The sequence below is a fragment of the Neomonachus schauinslandi genome, chromosome 7, assembly GCF_002201575.2.
Source record: "Neomonachus schauinslandi chromosome 7, ASM220157v2, whole genome shotgun sequence".
Taxonomy (NCBI): domain Eukaryota; kingdom Metazoa; phylum Chordata; class Mammalia; order Carnivora; family Phocidae; genus Neomonachus; species Neomonachus schauinslandi.
The window spans coordinates 56,440,832-56,458,783 of NC_058409.1; the positions used below are offsets into that span (position 1 = coordinate 56,440,832).

The 17,952-nt window shown below is 41.4% G+C and overlaps 1 protein-coding gene across 2 annotated transcripts in view; it reads left to right on the top strand.

Moving 5' to 3' along the window:
- Positions 1-4,163: 4,163 nt before the first annotated feature.
- SCAMP1 (secretory carrier membrane protein 1) overlaps positions 4,164-17,952 on the top strand; it is a 120,830-nt gene continuing 107,041 nt past the window's right edge. For both annotated transcript variants that reach the window (XM_021701935.2, XM_044916931.1), the window contains exon 1: positions 4,164-4,332. In XM_021701935.2, the coding sequence (XP_021557610.1) occupies positions 4,276-4,332 (57 nt within the window). In that variant the 5' untranslated portion in view covers positions 4,164-4,275. The remainder of the gene's footprint in view (positions 4,333-17,952) is intronic.

The window sequence follows — 17,952 nt, forward strand, 5'->3', positions numbered from 1 at the left end:
CCCCTGCAGTTAGTTCTCCAATCTCATTGGCCCATACCATTTACAATGTTTCTATGACGTCATTGTTTGGAATTAAGAGTTTCAATTCAGAAGATTTTATCATAATACTTATACAACTTTGTTTATATTGACTAATAAAATGGATGTTCTGAATCTTATATTTGCGTTTATTGTGAGCAAAGATGGTATGTGGGATTCTTTTTTATAAACTAAGAAATGTTAACCGTAAACAATCATTTCTTGAATACTTTCTTAGTAGCAGCAGTCACAGCAGCAAATCTTGAGATAGGGTCCATTGTGACAAATGACGAATTTCAGTTTTAACCCATTAGTGAACCCAGAGTCCAATGAACCTTTTGAAGTAAGAAATGTAAATTTCTTTTTATTTATTTAATTTTATTTTTTAAAAAAGATTTTATTTATTTATTTATTTGACAGAGAGAGACACAGCGAGAGAGGGAATACAAGCAGGGGGAGTGGGAGAGGAAGAAGCAGGCTTCCCACTGAGCAGGGAGCCTGATGCAGGGCTCGATCCCAGGACCCTGGGATCATGACCTGAGCCAAAGGCAGATGCTTAACGAATGAGCCACCCAGGCGCCCCAAGAAATGTAAATTTCTAACTTGACATTTTCTCAACATTTACCGGCTATATGCTAGCCGGTGTAGAAAACATGGATTTAACCTATAACCCCCGCCCAACAGATTCTCAAAGTTAATTTGTTAGACTGAGGGAGAAGGAGCATGATAAGGGTGTGAGGCATACCCTAAAGGAAAAAAACCAAAAAACCCCAAAAAACAGAGTTAGGGAGGGGTGACACATTGCCGCAGGTTAATAAAATATTAGAGCTGTCCAAAGGACCCCAAATATCATGTAGCTATGTTCTAGGCTTTTTAGGAAGTTTCTTGGGAACAGTCTCTATATTTTTATCTTATTCGTGGCTTTATTCTCTACAACTAAAACGCTGTTTATCAGTTAGTAGGTGCTCCATAAATACTTGTTGAATGATTAGTGTGAAACTTCAGATCAGAGAGGGGAGTTGATTTGATAAAGGTCACACAGCTGGTTTATGGCACAGCTGGATCTAGAAACTAGTTTTGATTCTTCATTCTTTGTTTTATCAAATTTAAGAGGCAGCTCCTGGAAAATGAACAAGTACAGCAAACGAAGCCTTCCATATGCTGACCTTCTGTCTTCCACATAGCATTTCTTCTTCCTTTATGAAATACCACTAACCAGATCTATCAATTTAATGTCTGAAATGTGAGTCAGGAGAACGGAGTTCTGTTCCTAGTTCCTCTATTCACTCACTCCCTTTGCCACTGAGGCAAATGACTTAACCTGTCCAAAGTCAGTTTCTTCTCCTGTCATGAAAGAGTTAAGCTCCCTTTCATTTCTCATGTCCTAGGAGTCTAGATTTCATGAAAGCTAATCAATAAGCTCACTCATGGACCATATCTCTGAACATCCTTATACCAGGGTTCTTGAAGTGTGGTCAGCATATCACCTTTATCAGAATTACCTGGAGTCCTTTAAAAATGCTGGTCTTGCAACTGTTAAAAGAGTATAAATTAGATGCATAGTTGTTGATTAGGAGGGATTTCCACTAGGCCATCCTTTCCAATGCTTTTCACTTCAATAGTCATGGTACACATAAAAAGTGAGAATATTGGGACCCCTGGCTGGCTTAGCCAGAAGTGCATGCGTAAGTTCAAGCCCCATATTGGGGGTAGAGATTACTTAAATATATAAATAAAAACTTAAAAAAAGTAGTAATATTTATGTGGTGTATTGGGGTAAGAAAGCTTAGACGGTCTCTTTGCTAATGCACTTTTCTCTGAGAAACTGCCAGAAGTATGAGCGAGAAAAACAAGTTGCAGGAAGTATTATATATGATCCATTTTCAAGACAATGCCAAAACTTTGTATATGTGTCTACATGAGTATGTATTATGTATTTGTGTATGATCATGTATTATATTATGTGCATGTAGATATACAATGTTATAAGAATGTTGAAAGGATCATACTAGGTTGTTAAAGTAGGGGAAGAGAGAAGGGAAAACAAAGAATAAAGAGAAAGTGAGAACACCAGTATGTATGCTATGAATCCACTTATGCATTTATGTAAAATAATGTATTTGTGTATAAAGACATTTAAAAAATTAAAAATGCAGATCCAGGGCCCCTAGCTGAGATTCCTTAAAGCAGAATTTAAAAGATAGGAGATGTGCAGAGGTGGGTGTCTGCATCATTAACAAGAATTCCAAGCGATTCTGTAACAGTAAAGTCTTTGCATTAGGTGCTAATATCACCTGTAAACACACTGTATTGGAAATTTCCATCCTGCAATGCAGGCTAAGCTGATACTCATTGTCTTGGAACATAGTAGATGCATAATAAATAGCTTCTGATTATTTGGGTCATTTGGAGGACAGGTGGAGGGAGTGAGGGCCAAAGTGGTGAGACAAGCAGATCAGGTGGGCAAGGTCAAGCTCAGGAGAGTGGAGGAAAAAAGCATATAACAACAATGGACTGGGCCCCCTTGCCATTTTCAGACATTCAATCAATATTTGTTAGGCACTAAATACATGCAGGACACTTTTTCTAGCTCTTACATAATTCCCAAATAACTCTTTACAGATTCAAAGTTATTAAGTGATAGCACTGTCTCATCAGAACTGGGATTTGAACCCGACACATGTTTTGAGCACTAAGCTAATGAACCAGACACCAGGCAGCTGCTGAGGATAGGGTGGTGAATACAATAGTTAGCTCTTTTTCATATCTAGAATCTTGAAGCTCTGCCATAATTATCTCTGTCGTCACTTATTAGTTGAGCGTCCTAGTCAGGTGCCTAGAAGCAGCTTCTTTGTTCTATATTTTAACTTGGATGCGGCCAAAGAGAGATTATAGTAAATGTGTTTTTTGTCATCATCCCTAGAGCTAGTGTTTTCACAGTGGGGAAGAAGTATCATTTCCCAGGTGACTTTGCATAGTGCAAGGTGTTCCGCCCCCCCCGCCCCCTGATCCCCCCAAGCTAAGAAGACTAATTCTATTTTTTTTCCAAATCTTAGGCACCGACCAACTGAGAATTCTGGCTCTTCATTGCTTCATCTGTTAAGTGCTTTTCTGTTAGAGCAGAAAGATGAAAGTGGGGAAGGGGATGCCCTCTCATTAACTTCAGGGGTAGGGCAACAAATGGTACAAAAATTCTTTACACGTACCCATTTTTCTGTGATCTCATCCTTGGTGTTGGGGGCTGTTTAGGAAAAAAAAATCAGAGGTGTATATTTTGTGCCCAAATGCCTTAAAGTAAAAACAACAACAACAACATCCTTTTATCACCCACTAACCACTAACATTAACTTGAGGACCTTGATTTCTGAATTCGTGGCACCCCTCACCCCAACCCCATTCATTTCCGGAGAAGTAGCCATTTTGCAGATTCCGGAGAATGGGAGCAGGGGCTGGACCCTAATACTGGATCTTCCCTCTTTCCCAAACCTCTGTGGAGCCGTTCCGGCTCGGTAACACGAGCCTGGTCTCCGTGATTTGTCGGTAACCTGGAGTCCGGGGACCGGAAGACCGGAGGCTGCGATTCCCAGGTGGGGTTGAGTGGGATTGAGTGGGGTGTGTGTGCAGAACTCAATAGCAAGGTCAGGCCCCCTGGGGCGTTATCTTTGGAACCAGGTGCGGAGCTTCTCCAGCTGCCGGAGCCTCTCCAGCCCTGGGCTGGAAGCGTGGTTAAATAGCTGCTCCCTCCTAAGGTGTGCAGCCTACGTCTCAGGCTGCCTTCCCAACCTGGGGAAATGGGGTCAGTGTGTGTCTTTCATGCTCACAAAGTACCACCTCTTCCCCAAGTCACGTTCGATCACAGGGAGCCGATCTTAAATAGACAGTAATGTAATTAAGTCCAGCCAAACGCATTCCTCATCAAGACGCGGAATCTCAGGCCCACGGAACGTAGGACGGGTCACCCCCGCTCTCCGCTCCCGGCTCCCTCCTCCTCTAGTCCCCACTCGGTCGTAGCCAAAGCCCGGAACGCTGGATCCAGGCCCGGAAGAACGGGACGGCGAACGGGAGCGGCGCCGCCGGCCGGGAGCCCGTGGCACCGGGCATGCTCAGTGGCGCGGCCAGCTAGGTGGCCCCGAGAGCTGCACCCGGATCTGCTCGGCGGCGGCGGCGGCGGCGACGTGAGCGCGCAGGGGGGCGGCGGCCTCGCCTCGTCTCCCTCTCTGCGCCTGGGTCCGGTGGGTGACGCCAAGCGCCGGAGAGATGTCGGATTTCGACAGTAACCCCTTTGCGGACCCGGATCTCAACAACCCTTTCAAGGTGAGCGTGTGGTCCCCAGCAGTCTCCCGCCGCCGCGACGCGTCGTTGTTTGTGAAAACGACAAGTTCCTTCGCGCCCACTGAGCCCGCCCCTCGGCTCCCCTCAGCCGCCTAGATTGGGGCTCGGGGCCGCTGCACCCCATTTGCGGGTCGCGCCGCGGCCCTCGCACCGCTCGTTTGGGGGTTGGAGTGGAACGTCTTCAGCTGCCTCTCCCGCCGCCCCCTCCGCACATTCCCGGCCCGGGAGGGTCGTGCCCTCGCCCGGGAGTGGGCCCGCGCGTCGGGAGGGTTCCTGGCCCGTCTCTCGGGAGCGAGGAGAGTAGAGCGCAGGGCAGGTGAAGTTGTCACTTGACAGGCGAGTGTGGCCGGCCGGGGCCGGGCGGGGGCCGGGAGGCGACGGAGGGGCTCGCCTTCGGGTGGGGTTGTCATGGGGACCTGCGGCGGCGGCGAAGAGCTGCGTGGGGTGATGGCAGAGGTGTAGAAGAGAGGTGAGGGCGCCGAATACGCTGCAATTAAAAAAAAAAAATTGTGTTTTTATTTTTTAAACTTGTGCTGCTCCCACATACCACCAGCGGCGCTGCTATCCCCCTCCCCCCACTTGATTCAGGTTGAGAGTACTGATATCAAAGAAGTGAAAAATAAATAAACACACCTGGAAAACAATAGTGCACGTGGACGACCATCTTCTTACCTAACTGCTCTTAGTAAGGTGAACGACGGGATGTTTTCCAAGCTCCTAGTGCGTCACCAGTTCTCTGGGCTGTGTGAGGATAGCATTTCCTATATGAGCTTCTTTCCTTCTTGGAGTCAACCTTATCAACCCCAGCTTTGGAAGGGCTTGGCACAGAAACGGGCAAATGAGGAAGGAGGCTAAGATGTTTATGATCTGTGCTTAAACTAATGCAACATCTGAGTAAATACCTATTTAAAGAATAATAGTCTGTTTCCTAATGAGCTCAGCTGCTTACACGTGTAATTTGTTTCCAGCTGTTGGTCGAAGTTTATTAATTTTTTCTGGATATGTGCAATAGTAACTTTAATTTGTAGTCACACAAAATTAAAGAGTAACTTTATTTTGTAGTCACACAAGTGTCACTTCTGCCTTGAGTTTCATCTCATTACTCCTGGTTTTGTCTCTTATGAATCCTGGAAGGGGGTGGCACCTGGCTGGCTCAGTCCGTGGAGCATGCTGCTCTTGATCTTGGGGTTGTGAGTTCAAGCCCCACGTTGGGTGTAGAAATTACTTAAAAATAAAATCTTAAAAAAAGAATCCTGGAAGGGAAAAATATCCCTTCTTTTAGATTATTGGCCTTTTAATTTAATGGAGGATTATTATACTTAAATGATCCTGGTTATTGACAACTTGATTCACTGTGTAGGAATGTAGAATAGACTCAGTCTACTATTCCTTTGCTCCTAGTGTCCTTTAAGAAAATTCTGTGCAGTCGGCCTGGAACTTTCAGGCTTTTATTGCTGATATGGTTGCACTTTAAGGAGAGTACTTTCCTCCCCTCCTCACCCCCTCCACCCATTTAGTATTTGGTATTCCATCATTCCATGTTGTGGAAAATCAGATTATTCTTTAATCGTAGACATTCTGAACCCATGTTTCATAACTTGCAGAATAGGTGTTATTTTTAAATATTTTGAAGGTATAATATTAAGAATCTGTTAGCTATTCCTAATTCAGATAATTTATTGATGTTATTTATTCAGCATCTAACAGTTTGGCTCTTTTCTATTTGGTCATTCCATTTAATGGCTCATTTTGTATAGCTGATTCCTTTGTTAGGGCAAGACATTGTTTTCTTCTTAACCTGGACTGTTCTTTTGTGACATCTGATGTTGCCATGACACTTTGCTTTTCTGCCATACGTATGGTCATTGTAGTAATTCTAAACCCAAAAGTGGTTTTATTTTTATTTTTAAAATTTTTTCCCAGAAGTAGTTTTAAAGATTTATTTATTTTTATTTTGGGGGGGGAAGCATGAGGAGGGTAGGAAGAGGGAGAATCCTAAGCAGGTTCCACACTCAGTGGAGCCTGATGTGAGGCTCAGTCCCACGACCCTGACATCATGACCTGAGCCGGCTCAAGAGTCAGCCGCCTAACTATGTGAGCCACCCAGGCTCCCCTCCAAAAGTAGTTTTAAATACTCATTTGTGGTGACATAAAATTATAAAACTTTTTTGTTGCTTATAAGGTGGATGCACTCAGAGGACAATGACTATTCAAGTCCAGAAATGTTTCAAGGGATGGATAATCTAGGCCTAAAGAAGATTTGGCTGTACACATGTTCCTGTTTATGGCCTTACCCTGTTTTGGTGACTGTCACAGCACTGCATATCTGACCCTTTATCTTTCCATTTGTGTCCACCCGCCCTGCTTCTTATTTATTTATTTTTTAAAATTTATTTATTTGACAGAGAGAGAGAGAGACAGTGAGAGAGGGAACACAAGCAGGGGGAGTGGGAGAGGGAGAAGCAGGCTTCCCGCGGAGCAGGGAGCCCGATGCTGGGCTCAATCCCAGGACCCTGGGATCATGACCTGAGCCGAAGGCAGATGCCCAACGACTGAGCCACCCAGGCACCCACCTGCCCTGCTTCTTAAAGTGAAGCTTTACATCTACTGCATATTTTTTCTTCTTATGTATGATTTTTGAAGTAGCATTTCTGATCCTCTCTACTTAAATATAAAAGTTCCTGGTTTTATCTTTTTTTTTTTTTAAGATTTTATTTATTTGGGGGGGAGAGAGTGAGCAAGCAGAGCAGGGGGAGGGAGGGGCAAGGGAGAAGCAGACTCCCCACTGAGCAGGGAGCACCATGTGGGGCTCGATCCCAGGACCCTGAGATCATGACCCGAGCCGAAGGCAGACGCTTAACTGACTGAGCCACCCAGGCACCCCTGGCTTTATCTTTTTGTTAACTTAGGATCATCTTTCTTTTCAGATCTGTTCTAATTTTCAGTATTGCAATATTGAAAAATTTCTTATTTTCAAAATATATTTCACATTTGGCAACCATCCTAATTTTTTCTTGGTTAAAAGCTATTTGATTTTGGGGGCACCTGGGTGGCTCAGTCACTTAAGCGTCTGACTCTTGATTTAGGCTCAGGTCATGATCTCAGAGTTGGGAGATTGAGCCTGGCATCGGGCTCCGCACCAAGTGTGGAGCCTGCTTAGAATTCTTCCTTCCCCTCTTCCTCTGTCCCTCCCCCACGCCCCTCTCTCCCTCTCTGAAAAAAAACAAAAAAACCCAAAACCCCAAAACCATAAAACAAAACCTGTTAGATTTTTTGTTTTTTATTTAAATTCTATTTAGCATATAGTGTCATATTAGTTTCATTAGTAGAATTTCGTGATTCATCACTTAAATACAACACCACCACAAGTGCCCTCCTTAATACCCATCCCCCTGCCCGCCTCCCCTCCAGCAGCCCTCAGTTTGTTTTCTATCCTTAAGACTCTGTTTTGTGATTTGTGTGTCTCCTTTCCCCCCACGTTAATCTGTTTATTTCTTAAATTCCACATGAGTGAAATCACATGGAATTTGTCTTTCTCTAACTTGTTTCACTTAGCATAATACACTATAGCTCCATCCACATTGTTGCAAATGGCAAGATTTCATTTTTTGATGTCTGAGTGATATTCCATTGTATATATGCACCACAACTTCTTTATCCATTATTCAGTGAACATTTGGGCACTTTCCATAATTTGGCTATTGTTGATAATGCTGATATAAACATCAGGGTGCATATGTCCTTTCGAATCAGTATTTTTGGATCCTTTGGGTAAGTACCTAGTTGTGCAAATGCTGGGTCGTAGGGTAGTTCTATTTTTAACTTTCTGAGGAACCTCCATACTGTTTGCCAGACTGGCTGCACCAGTTTGCATTCCCACCAACAGTGCTAGAGGGCTCCCCTTTCTCCATATCCTTTGCCAACACTTGTTTCCTGTTAATTTTGCTAATTTTAGCCATTCTGCCTGGTGTGAGATGATACCTCATAGTAGTTTTGATTTGTATTTCCCTGATGTTGAGTGACGGTGAGCATCTTTTCATATATCTGTTAGTCATCTGGATGTGTTCTTTGGAAAAATGTCTATTCATGACTTCCGCCAATTTCTTGACTGAATTTGTTTTTTTGGGTATTGAGTTTGATGAGTTCTTTATAGATTTTGGACACTAACCCTTTATCAGATATGTTATTTGTAAATATCTTCTCCCATTCTGAAGGTTGCCTTTTAGTTTTGTTGATTGTTTCTTTTGCTGTGCAGAAGCTTTTTATCTTGATGAAGTCCCAATAGTTCATTTTTGCTTTTGTTTCCCTTGCCTTTGGAGACCTGTCTAGCAAGAAGTTGCTGCAGCAGAGGTCAAAGAGGTTGCTGCCTGTGTTCTCCTCTAGGATTTTGATGATTCCTGTCTCACATTGAGGTCTTTCATCCATTTTTTTTTTTTTAAGATTTTATTTATTTATTTGAGAGAGAGAGTGAGAGAGAGAAAGAGCACAAGAGGGGGGAGCGGGAGAGGGAGAAGCAGACTCCCTGCCGAGCAGGGAGCCCGATGCGGGACTCGATCCTGGGACTCCAGGATCATGACCTGAGCCAAAGGCAGTCGCTTAACCAACTGAGCCACCCAGGCGCCCTCTTTCATCCATTTTGAATTTATTTTTGTGTGTGGTGTAAGAAAGTGGTCCAGTTTCATTCTTTTGCATGTAACTGTCTAATTTTCCAACACTATATGTTGAAGAGACTGTCTTTTTTCCATTGGACATTCTTTCCTGCTTTGTCGAAGGTTAGTTGACCATAGAGTTGAGGGTCCATTTCTGGGCTCTCTATTCTGTTCCATTGATCTATGTGTGTTTTTGTGCCAGTACCATAGTGTCTTGATCACTACAGCTTTTTCATGTAACTTGAAGTCCAGAATTGTGATGCTTTCAGCTTTGCCTTTCTTTTTCAAGACTGCTTTGGCTATTTGGAGTCTTTTGTGGTTACATTCAAATTTTAGGATTGTTAATTCTAGCTCTGTGGAAAATGCTGTGGGATTTTGATAGGGATTGCTTTGAATGTGTAGATTGCTTTGGGTATCCTAGGCATTCTAACAATAACTGTTCTTCCAGTCCATAAGCATGGGATGTTTTTCCATTTCTTTTTGTCCTCTTCAATTTCCTTCAGAAGTATTCCATAGTTTTCAGAGTACAGATCTTTTACCTCTTTGGTTAGGTTTATTCCTAGGAATCTTAGGGTTTTTTGTGCAGTTGTAAATGGATTGATTCCTTGATTTCTTTTTTTGCTGCTTCATTATTGGTATATAGAAATGCCACAGATTTCTGTAAATTGATTTTATATCCTGAAACTTTAGTGAATTTGTGTATCAGTTATAGCAATTTTTTTGGTAGGGTCTTTTGGGTTTCCTACATAGAGCATGTCTTCTGTTAATGGTGAAAATTTGACTTCTTCCTTGCTGATTTGGATGCCTTTTATTGCTTTTTGTTGTTTGACTGCTGAGGCTAGGACTTCCAGTACTATGTTAAATAACATTTGTAAGAGTGGACATCCTTGTCTTGTTCCTGACCATAGAGGAAAAGCTGCCAGTCTTTCCCCATTGAGGATGATATTTGCTGTGGGCCTTTTGTATATGCCCTTTATGATGTTGAGGTATGTTCCATCTATCCCTGCTTTGTTGAGAGTTTTTATCAGGAAAGGATGCTGTATTTTGTCAAATGCTTTTTCTGTGCCTCTTGACAGGATCATATGGTTGTTACTTTCTTTTATTACTGCAGTGTTTCACGTTGATTTGTGAATAACAAGCACCCTTGCAGCCCAGGAATAAATCCCATTTGATTGTGATAGATGATTCTTTTAATGTACTGTTGGATTCAATTTGCTAGTATTTTGTTGAGAATTTTTGCATTCATGTTCATCAGTGATACTGGTCTATAATTCTCCTTTTTAGTTGTCTGGTTTTGGATTCAAGGTGATGCTGGTCTTGTAGAATGAGTTTGGAAGTTTTCCTTCCATTTCTATTACTGGGAGCAGTTTGAGAAGAATAGGTATTAACTCTTCCTTAAATGTTTGGTAGAATTCCCTAGGAAGCTGTCTGGTCCTGGACTTTTGTTTGTTGGAGACACTGATTACTGATTCAATTTCTTTGCTGGTTATTGGTCTCTTAATTTTTCTGTTTCTTCCTGGCTCAGTTTATATATTTCTAAGAATTTATCCATTTCTTTCAGATAGCCCAGTTTATTGGCATATAATTTTTCATAATATTCTCTTATAATTTTTTTATTTCTGTGGTGTTGGTTGTGATCTCTATCATTTGTGGTTTTATTTTTTTTTTTAAGATTTTATTTATAGATGAACCATGAGAGACTATGGACTCTGAGAAACAAACTGAGGGTTCTAGAGGGGAGGGGGGTGAGGGGATGGGTTAGCCTGGTGATGGGTATTAAAGAGGGCACGTACTGCATGGAGCACTGGGTGTTATACGCAAACGATGAATCATGGAACACTACATAAAAAACTAATGATGTAATGTATGGTGATTAACATAACATAATAAAAAATTTATTTTAGAGAGGGAGCATGAGCAGGGGGAGGGACAGAGGGAGAGGGAGAGAGAGAGAATCTCAAGCCGACTTCAGGCTGAGTGCTGAGCCTGACATGGGGCTCAGTCCCATGACCCTGAGATCATGACCTGAGCTGAAATCAGGAGTCGGATGCTTAACCGACTGAGCCACCCAGGTGCCCCATCGTGAATTTATTTATTTGGGTCCTTTCTCTTTTCTTTTTGATAAGTCTGGCTAGGGGTTTATCAATTTTATTCTTTTCTAAGAACCAACTCCTGGTTTCATTGATCTGTTTTTTTGTTCTTTTATTTCTATATCATTTATTTCTGCTCTAATCTTTATTCCTTTTTTTTTTTTTTTTTGCTGGCCTAGGCTTCATTTCTTTTTGTAGTTCCTGTAGGTGTAAGGTTAGGTTGTATATTTGAGATTTTTCTTGCTTCTTGAGGTAGGCCTGTATTGCTACATAATTCTCTCTTATGACTGCTTTTGCTGCATCCCAAAGGTTTTGGACTGTCAAGTTTTCATGTTCATTTGTTTCCATGTATTTTTTTTTTTTTATTCTTTAATTTCCTGGTTAACCTCATTCTTTAATAGGTTGTTCTTTAACCTCCATATATTGGTGGTCTTGCCAAATTTTTTCTTGTCGTTGACTTCAAATTTCATAGCATTGTGGTTGGAAAATATCCATGGTATGATCTCAGTCTTTCTGTACTTGTTAAGGCCTGATTTGTGACCCGGTATGTGATCTATTCTGGAGAATGTCCCATGTGCACTTAGAATGTGTATTCTGCTTTAGGATGAAATGTTCTTAATATATCTGTTAAGTCCATCTGTTCCAGTGTATCATTCAAAGCCATTGTTTCCTTGTTGATTTTCTGTTTAGATGATCTGTTCATTGCTGTAAGTGGGGTGTTAAAATCCCCCACTATTATTATTATCAGTGAGTTCCTTTATGTTATTGTTTTATATATTTGGGTGTTCCCAAGTTGGGGGCATAAATATTCATAATTGTTAGATCTTATTGTTGGTTAGACCCCTTTGTTATGATATAGTGCCCTTCTTCATCTCTTGTTACAGTCTTTGATTTAAAATCTAATTTGTCTGATATGAGGATGGCTACTCCAGCTTTCTTTGACATCCATTAGCTTGATAAATGTTTCTCCATCAACTCACTTTCAATCTGCAGGTGTCTTTAGGTCTAAAATGAATCTCTTGTAGGCAACATATAGTTGGGTCTTGTTTTTTATCCATTCTGATATCCTATGTCTTTTGATTGGAGCATTTAGTCCATTTACATTCAGAGTGATTACTGATAGGAATTTAGTGCCATTGTATTACCTGTTAAGTTGTTGTTTCTGGAGATTTTCTCTGTACCTTTCTAGTCTTTGTCATTTTTGGTCTTTATCTTCCACTCAAAGAGTCCCCTTTAATATTTCTTGCAGGACTGGTTTAGTGGTCACAAACTCCTTTAGTTTTTGTTTGTTTGGGAAACACTTTTATCTCTCCTTCTATTCTGAATGACAACCTTGCTAGATAAAATATTTTGACTGCATGTTTTTCCCATTCAGCACGTTGAATATATCCTGCCACTTTCTTCTGGGCTGCCGAGTTTCTCTGGAGAGATCTGCTAACCTTATCTGTCTTCCCTTGTAAGTTAGGGATTTCTTTTCTCTTACTGCTTTTAGGATTTTTTTTCTTTATTTCTATATTTTGCAAATTTAACTGATTTGTCTTGGTGTTGGCCTGCTTTTGTTAATTTTGATGGGAGTTCTCTCTGCCTCCTGGATTTGAATGTGTGTTTCCTTCCCCAGATTAGAAAAGTTTTCAGCTATAATTTCCTCAGTTAAACCTTCTGCCCCATTTTCCCTCTCTTCTTCTGGGACGCCTGTGATATGAATATTACTGTGCTTTATGGAGTCTCTAAGTTCCTTAAGTCTGCATTCATGATCTAATACTTTTCTTTCCTCTTCTTTTTCGCTTCATTATTTTCCATAACTTTATGTTCTGTATCACTTATTCATTCCTCTGCTTCTTCCATCCTCTGCGTCCTTCCATTCATTACATCCAGTTGGTTTCATATTTCAGTTTATAGCGTTTTTTAGTTCAGCCTGACTAGTTTTTAGGTCTTCGGTTTCTGCAGTAAGGGACTCTCTGGTGTCTTCTATGTTTTCTCAAGCCCACCTAGTATCCTTATGATTGTTGCTTTAAATTCTGGATCAAGGGGCACCTGGGTGGCTCAGTTGGTTAGGCATTTGACTTCAGCTCAGGTCATGATCTCGGGGTCCTGGGATTGAGCCCTGCACTGGGCTCTGCGCTCAGTGGGTGGTGGGGGGTCTGCTTCTCCCTCTGCCCCTTCCCCCCACTTGTGCTTACACACTTTCTTTTTCTCTCAAATAAACAAAATCTTAAAAAAAAATAAATTCTGAATCAGGCATGTTACTTATGTCTGTTTCAAGTAGATCCCTGGCTGTGACTTTTCTTGTTCTATGGGATTAATTCCTCTGTCTTGGCATTTTCTTCTCCACCTTCTTCTGTGTGTTAGGAAAGCCTATTATGTTTCCTGTTCCTGAGTGTATTGACTTTGTAAAGAATAGGTCATGTACTGTTGAGGGCCTGGTGCTTCAGGAAGTGTCTCTGGTGTATGCTGTGTGCATTGTGCTGCTCTGTTTTGCTTGCTCTTTCCCTGAGGTCAGTCCTCTGCAGAGTTTCTCCTTGCCTGCAGTGGGGAGTATTTGGACGTTGGCCAGAGTGTGGCGAATTTTAACCAGGTATACTCTGGTCTGCTTGTTAAAAGACCTGATGCTATTTCCACTCGAGCTGAAGGTTTGCAGGACTCTATGGTCAGTAGATGTGTGTGTGTGTGTGTAGGGGGTGTTGTGCTGGTCTTTTGTGGGGGCCTGCTGTGTTGGTTCTCAGACATACTTGCCCGAGGAAAGCAGCACCTGCCAAGTGCACAGGGGCAGGGCTTGGTGTAAGTGGTTTATGCCACTCTTGGCACTGTGCTGCTCATTGAAGTCAGTTTATGCTGGGGGGCGGGGGAGAGTAATGGCACCTGCCAACTTGTTTGTCTTCAGAGAGGCAAGCCACCTCTTTTAGATGTGCTCCAAGAAGGGGGAATCATCTCTCCCAGTGTGTCCTAGGGGATCCTCAGATCATTCTGTCTGCCCTGGGCTGTCTGCACTCCTTCTCCACAGGAACACTGCATCACTTGCTGGGCTCCACACCCGCCATGCCATGGACCTCTAAAATTCTAGTGGTTGAGCCCTGTGGTTGTAAAAACTCAAAATCAGTCCCTCTCGTTTTCCCAGTCACTGGCTTTGGGGAAATGTCATCTTTGTGTTATCCCCTGTGCACTCTGTCTCTTTTTCTCTCTCACCTCTCTCCATGACCAGGGTTCCCTCCCCTCCGAGGCACTCGTGATCCTCTTCTCCCCCAAATCATGTCTCCACATCTCCTACCTTCCATGATGTGGCCTTTTAGCTCCCTCTTTTTGTGCAGTTTGTTTTGTTCTTAGAACAATTTCTTGGGTGTTCAGAATGATTTGATATTTATCTCGCTGAGTTCCAAGGACCAGGCAAGCCTGGGGTCCTCCTCCTACTCTGCCATCTTAGCTCCTCTGGGCTTTAGCATTTTTTTTTTTTTAAGATTTTATTTATTTATTTGACAGAGAGAGACACAGTGAGAGAGGGAACACTAGCAGGGGGAGTGGGAGAGGGAGAAGCAGGCATCCCGTGGAGCAGGGAGCCCAATGCGGGGCTTGATCCCAGGATCATGACCTGGGCCAAAGGCAGATGCCTAATGACTGAGCCACCCAGGTGCCCCTGGGCTTTAGCATTTTTAATGAATGATCAGATTACCAGTTTATTATGAAGGCTACAATTCAGGAATGGCCCAACAGAGGAGATTCCTAGGGCAAGGCCTGAGTGGTGAACACCTGGCCTCCTGGCATGGCTGTCTCCCAATACCTCCACAGGTTCAACCCGGAAGCTCTCCAAACCCCATCTCCTAGGGTAGGCAGAGTGAACTAAATGATCAAAAACTAGTTGATTTCTATTGCTTTTTCAGTTCTTCAAGGTTTCTTTTCCTTCACTTTCCTTCCTTCACTGCTAGGAGCACTTTTGCCAGCATCTTCATTTGAGCTGTCATGAAAATAATTTCTGAGGATAATCTCCTTAGATAATGTAACTGTAATGGCTTACTTAATAATTTGCGGATTTTTTTTTTTTTTTGAGCTCCTGCTTGATTCTAGTGGTTGTGATAGGCTAAGTGAAAGAGTTTTTGGAATTTGAATAGTTTTTATTGTGCATCAAGAAACTTGGAGTAACTGGAAATATGTAATAATCTGAAAAATAGATTATTATGTGGATGTTTCTGAGAATCCACTCTTGAGTTGTTATCATGTGGCTTTAAAGTTAGAGAGGAAAAAATAGTTTCCACATAGTCAACATTTATTATGTTGCTTGTTCTGTTCACTTATTTTTTCAGTAGATATTGAAGAAATATATACCCTTAAGGTTATTAATCGAACATGTAGTTAAAAATGCTTAGAAAGTAAAATAAAAATAAAGTGAAATAACCATCAGACATTAGTAATATAATATGGCTCTTATAAGTCAGTGTAAATGTATGAGTAAGTGCCAGAATGAGTGTAGTTTATTCAAAGGAGAGAAAAATTACTAAGTGGTAAGAAAACCTTCATACCTTTTAATATGTTTTAGCATATTAATATGCTTACTGATTGGATTGGAAAATTCATTTTGGAAATAACATTTTATGTAGTTTTTAAAAATGGAATCAAATTTTCATAGCTGGGAAAGGAAAATCTTATAATGGATTTATTCAGATCTCATTCTGTGGATGAAAAAAAGCCCAGACATAGGATGATTGCCAAATGTGAAATATCTTAATTTCTTCTTGATTAAAAACTATTTGATTTTCATTGCTGACCTGCTCATTATCTTATACCCAGGTGTAGGTGGTACAGAATTGGCACTAGAATTTAAATCTTATTCCTAGTCTGTTACTGATGGCACTCTATTTGCTTGTTGTTTGCATTTCTGACACCAAATTCTTGTTTTGGGACTTTGTACTTTAGGCTCTCATACAGACATAGCAGAGGGTAGTAATTAAAGGTTCTGCTCAAGAGTTTAAAAAAAAAAACCCTGCATTTGATCCTGGCTTTGTCACTAACTAGTTGTAAGACCTTGGAATGTTAACTTAGCCTCTCCATACATCTGTTTGCTCTTCTGTAAAATAGGATAATAGGACCTTCCCCATAGGGTTGTTAATCGGATTAGATGAACATATATTTAGGTTGTAATAAGTGCTCAATGCATGGTGGCTTTAATTAGATCATAATAAGTAGTATTAATAGTAATTCAAGAAATTGTATTTAATTACAGTTAACCATATTCTTAGCTTATTAATTTAGTGAAGTTCATGTTTTTTTAATTGATGTATAGTTGACACACAATGTTACATTAGTTTCAGGTGTACAACATAGTGATTCCACAAGTCTCTGTTATACTATGCTCACCACAGGTGTAAGCTACCATCTTTCACCTTACACTATTATAATATGATTGATTACATTCCCTATATTGTACTTCCCTAAGACTTACTCATTTCATAGAAGTTCATGTTCCTTTAGACTTTTCAAGAGTGCTAGTATTTGTTGGGCAGGTTATAGTTGAGGAATCAAGGCCAAACATAAGTGGTTTGCCCTAGGTCACCCTGCTAGACCTGACCCAGGTTGTCCGAATTTTAGTGCTTTGTCACTACAAAGGCTTCCTCCCTAATAACTCTGTGTTCTTTTATTTTGGGCCTCAAAAATTCTACTCTTTTAAAAATAATCTCTTAAAAATGGGCTACAATTCAACATTCTTTTTTATGATATTTAAGTTACAGTAATACCAGTGGTATCCTAAGAGTTTAGTTGGAGTTGAAAATTGAAAACCTCGGGGCACCTGGGTGGCTCAATCGTTAAGCATCTGCCTTCAGCTTGGGTCATGATCCCAGGGTCCTGGGATCGAGCCCCACATCGGGCTCCTTGCTCGGTGGGAGGCCTGCTTCTCACTCTCCCACTCCCCCTGCTCTTGTGTTCCCTCTCTCGCTGTCTCTCTGTCGAAAAATAAATAAAATCTTAAAAAAAAAAAAAATTGAAAAGCTCATCATTAAAAATGACCCATAATTCAAGAATGTTATCTATTTTGTTTTCATTTACGGTTAGTTGATGTCACTCTTGTCTTACCCATTTAAAATTTGTGACTGGAGATTGGACAGCACTAAGAAAGAATTTTGAGGATTTCTTCTGTGATAGTCTAACATTGCAAACTTGAGTCATTTCTTTTCGGCTACATTCTGTTAGTCAAACAAGACACAAAGCCGGACCATATTCAAAAAGGAGTGGGAAGGATTAGATTGTACTCCTTGATGGGAGGAGCTATGTTCCTCCTGATATAGACCTAGGAACTGAAGAGCTATATCCAGCATAAAATGGTGAGGTAAGTACAGGATAACCCCAATAGACATTCCCATTCAAGTAGGGGAGGAATGGGAGACAGGTAGCAGTTGCTGGTCTGTGGCAAGTCTGAAATCCAGCCAGGCCCATTTGTCAGGGTCTCCTAACTGGGGCAGTGAGTGTTCTTGAATAGGGCCAAGTTCTACCTGAAGTCTTCCTCTAATCTATTATTTTCTTCTGGTTTTGGTTCCACCCTCTGATAAGTCCTTTTTTACTGTAAGAAATGTTTGCAGCTGAGTAGCACTTTTCAGTGTGTTTCTTACCCACTGGAAGTTGGGAGTCCAGAAGCTTCTTTTCATTTTGAAATCTCTGTTCCTTTTAGTCCAGTCTGGCCCATTTCTCTTAACAGTTTTTTTTTGGTTAATTTTACCAGGGTTCAAACTATCTGTTAAAACACATCTGTAATTCATTTTGAGACCATCTTTTTTACTTAAGGTAGAGCGTCAGGGTGCTCTGCATCAGTACTATTAAGATATGTAGAAAACTTCTTGTCTAGCTTGAGCATCTCCTATGGCTCCTGAAAGCTCTCAGGCAGG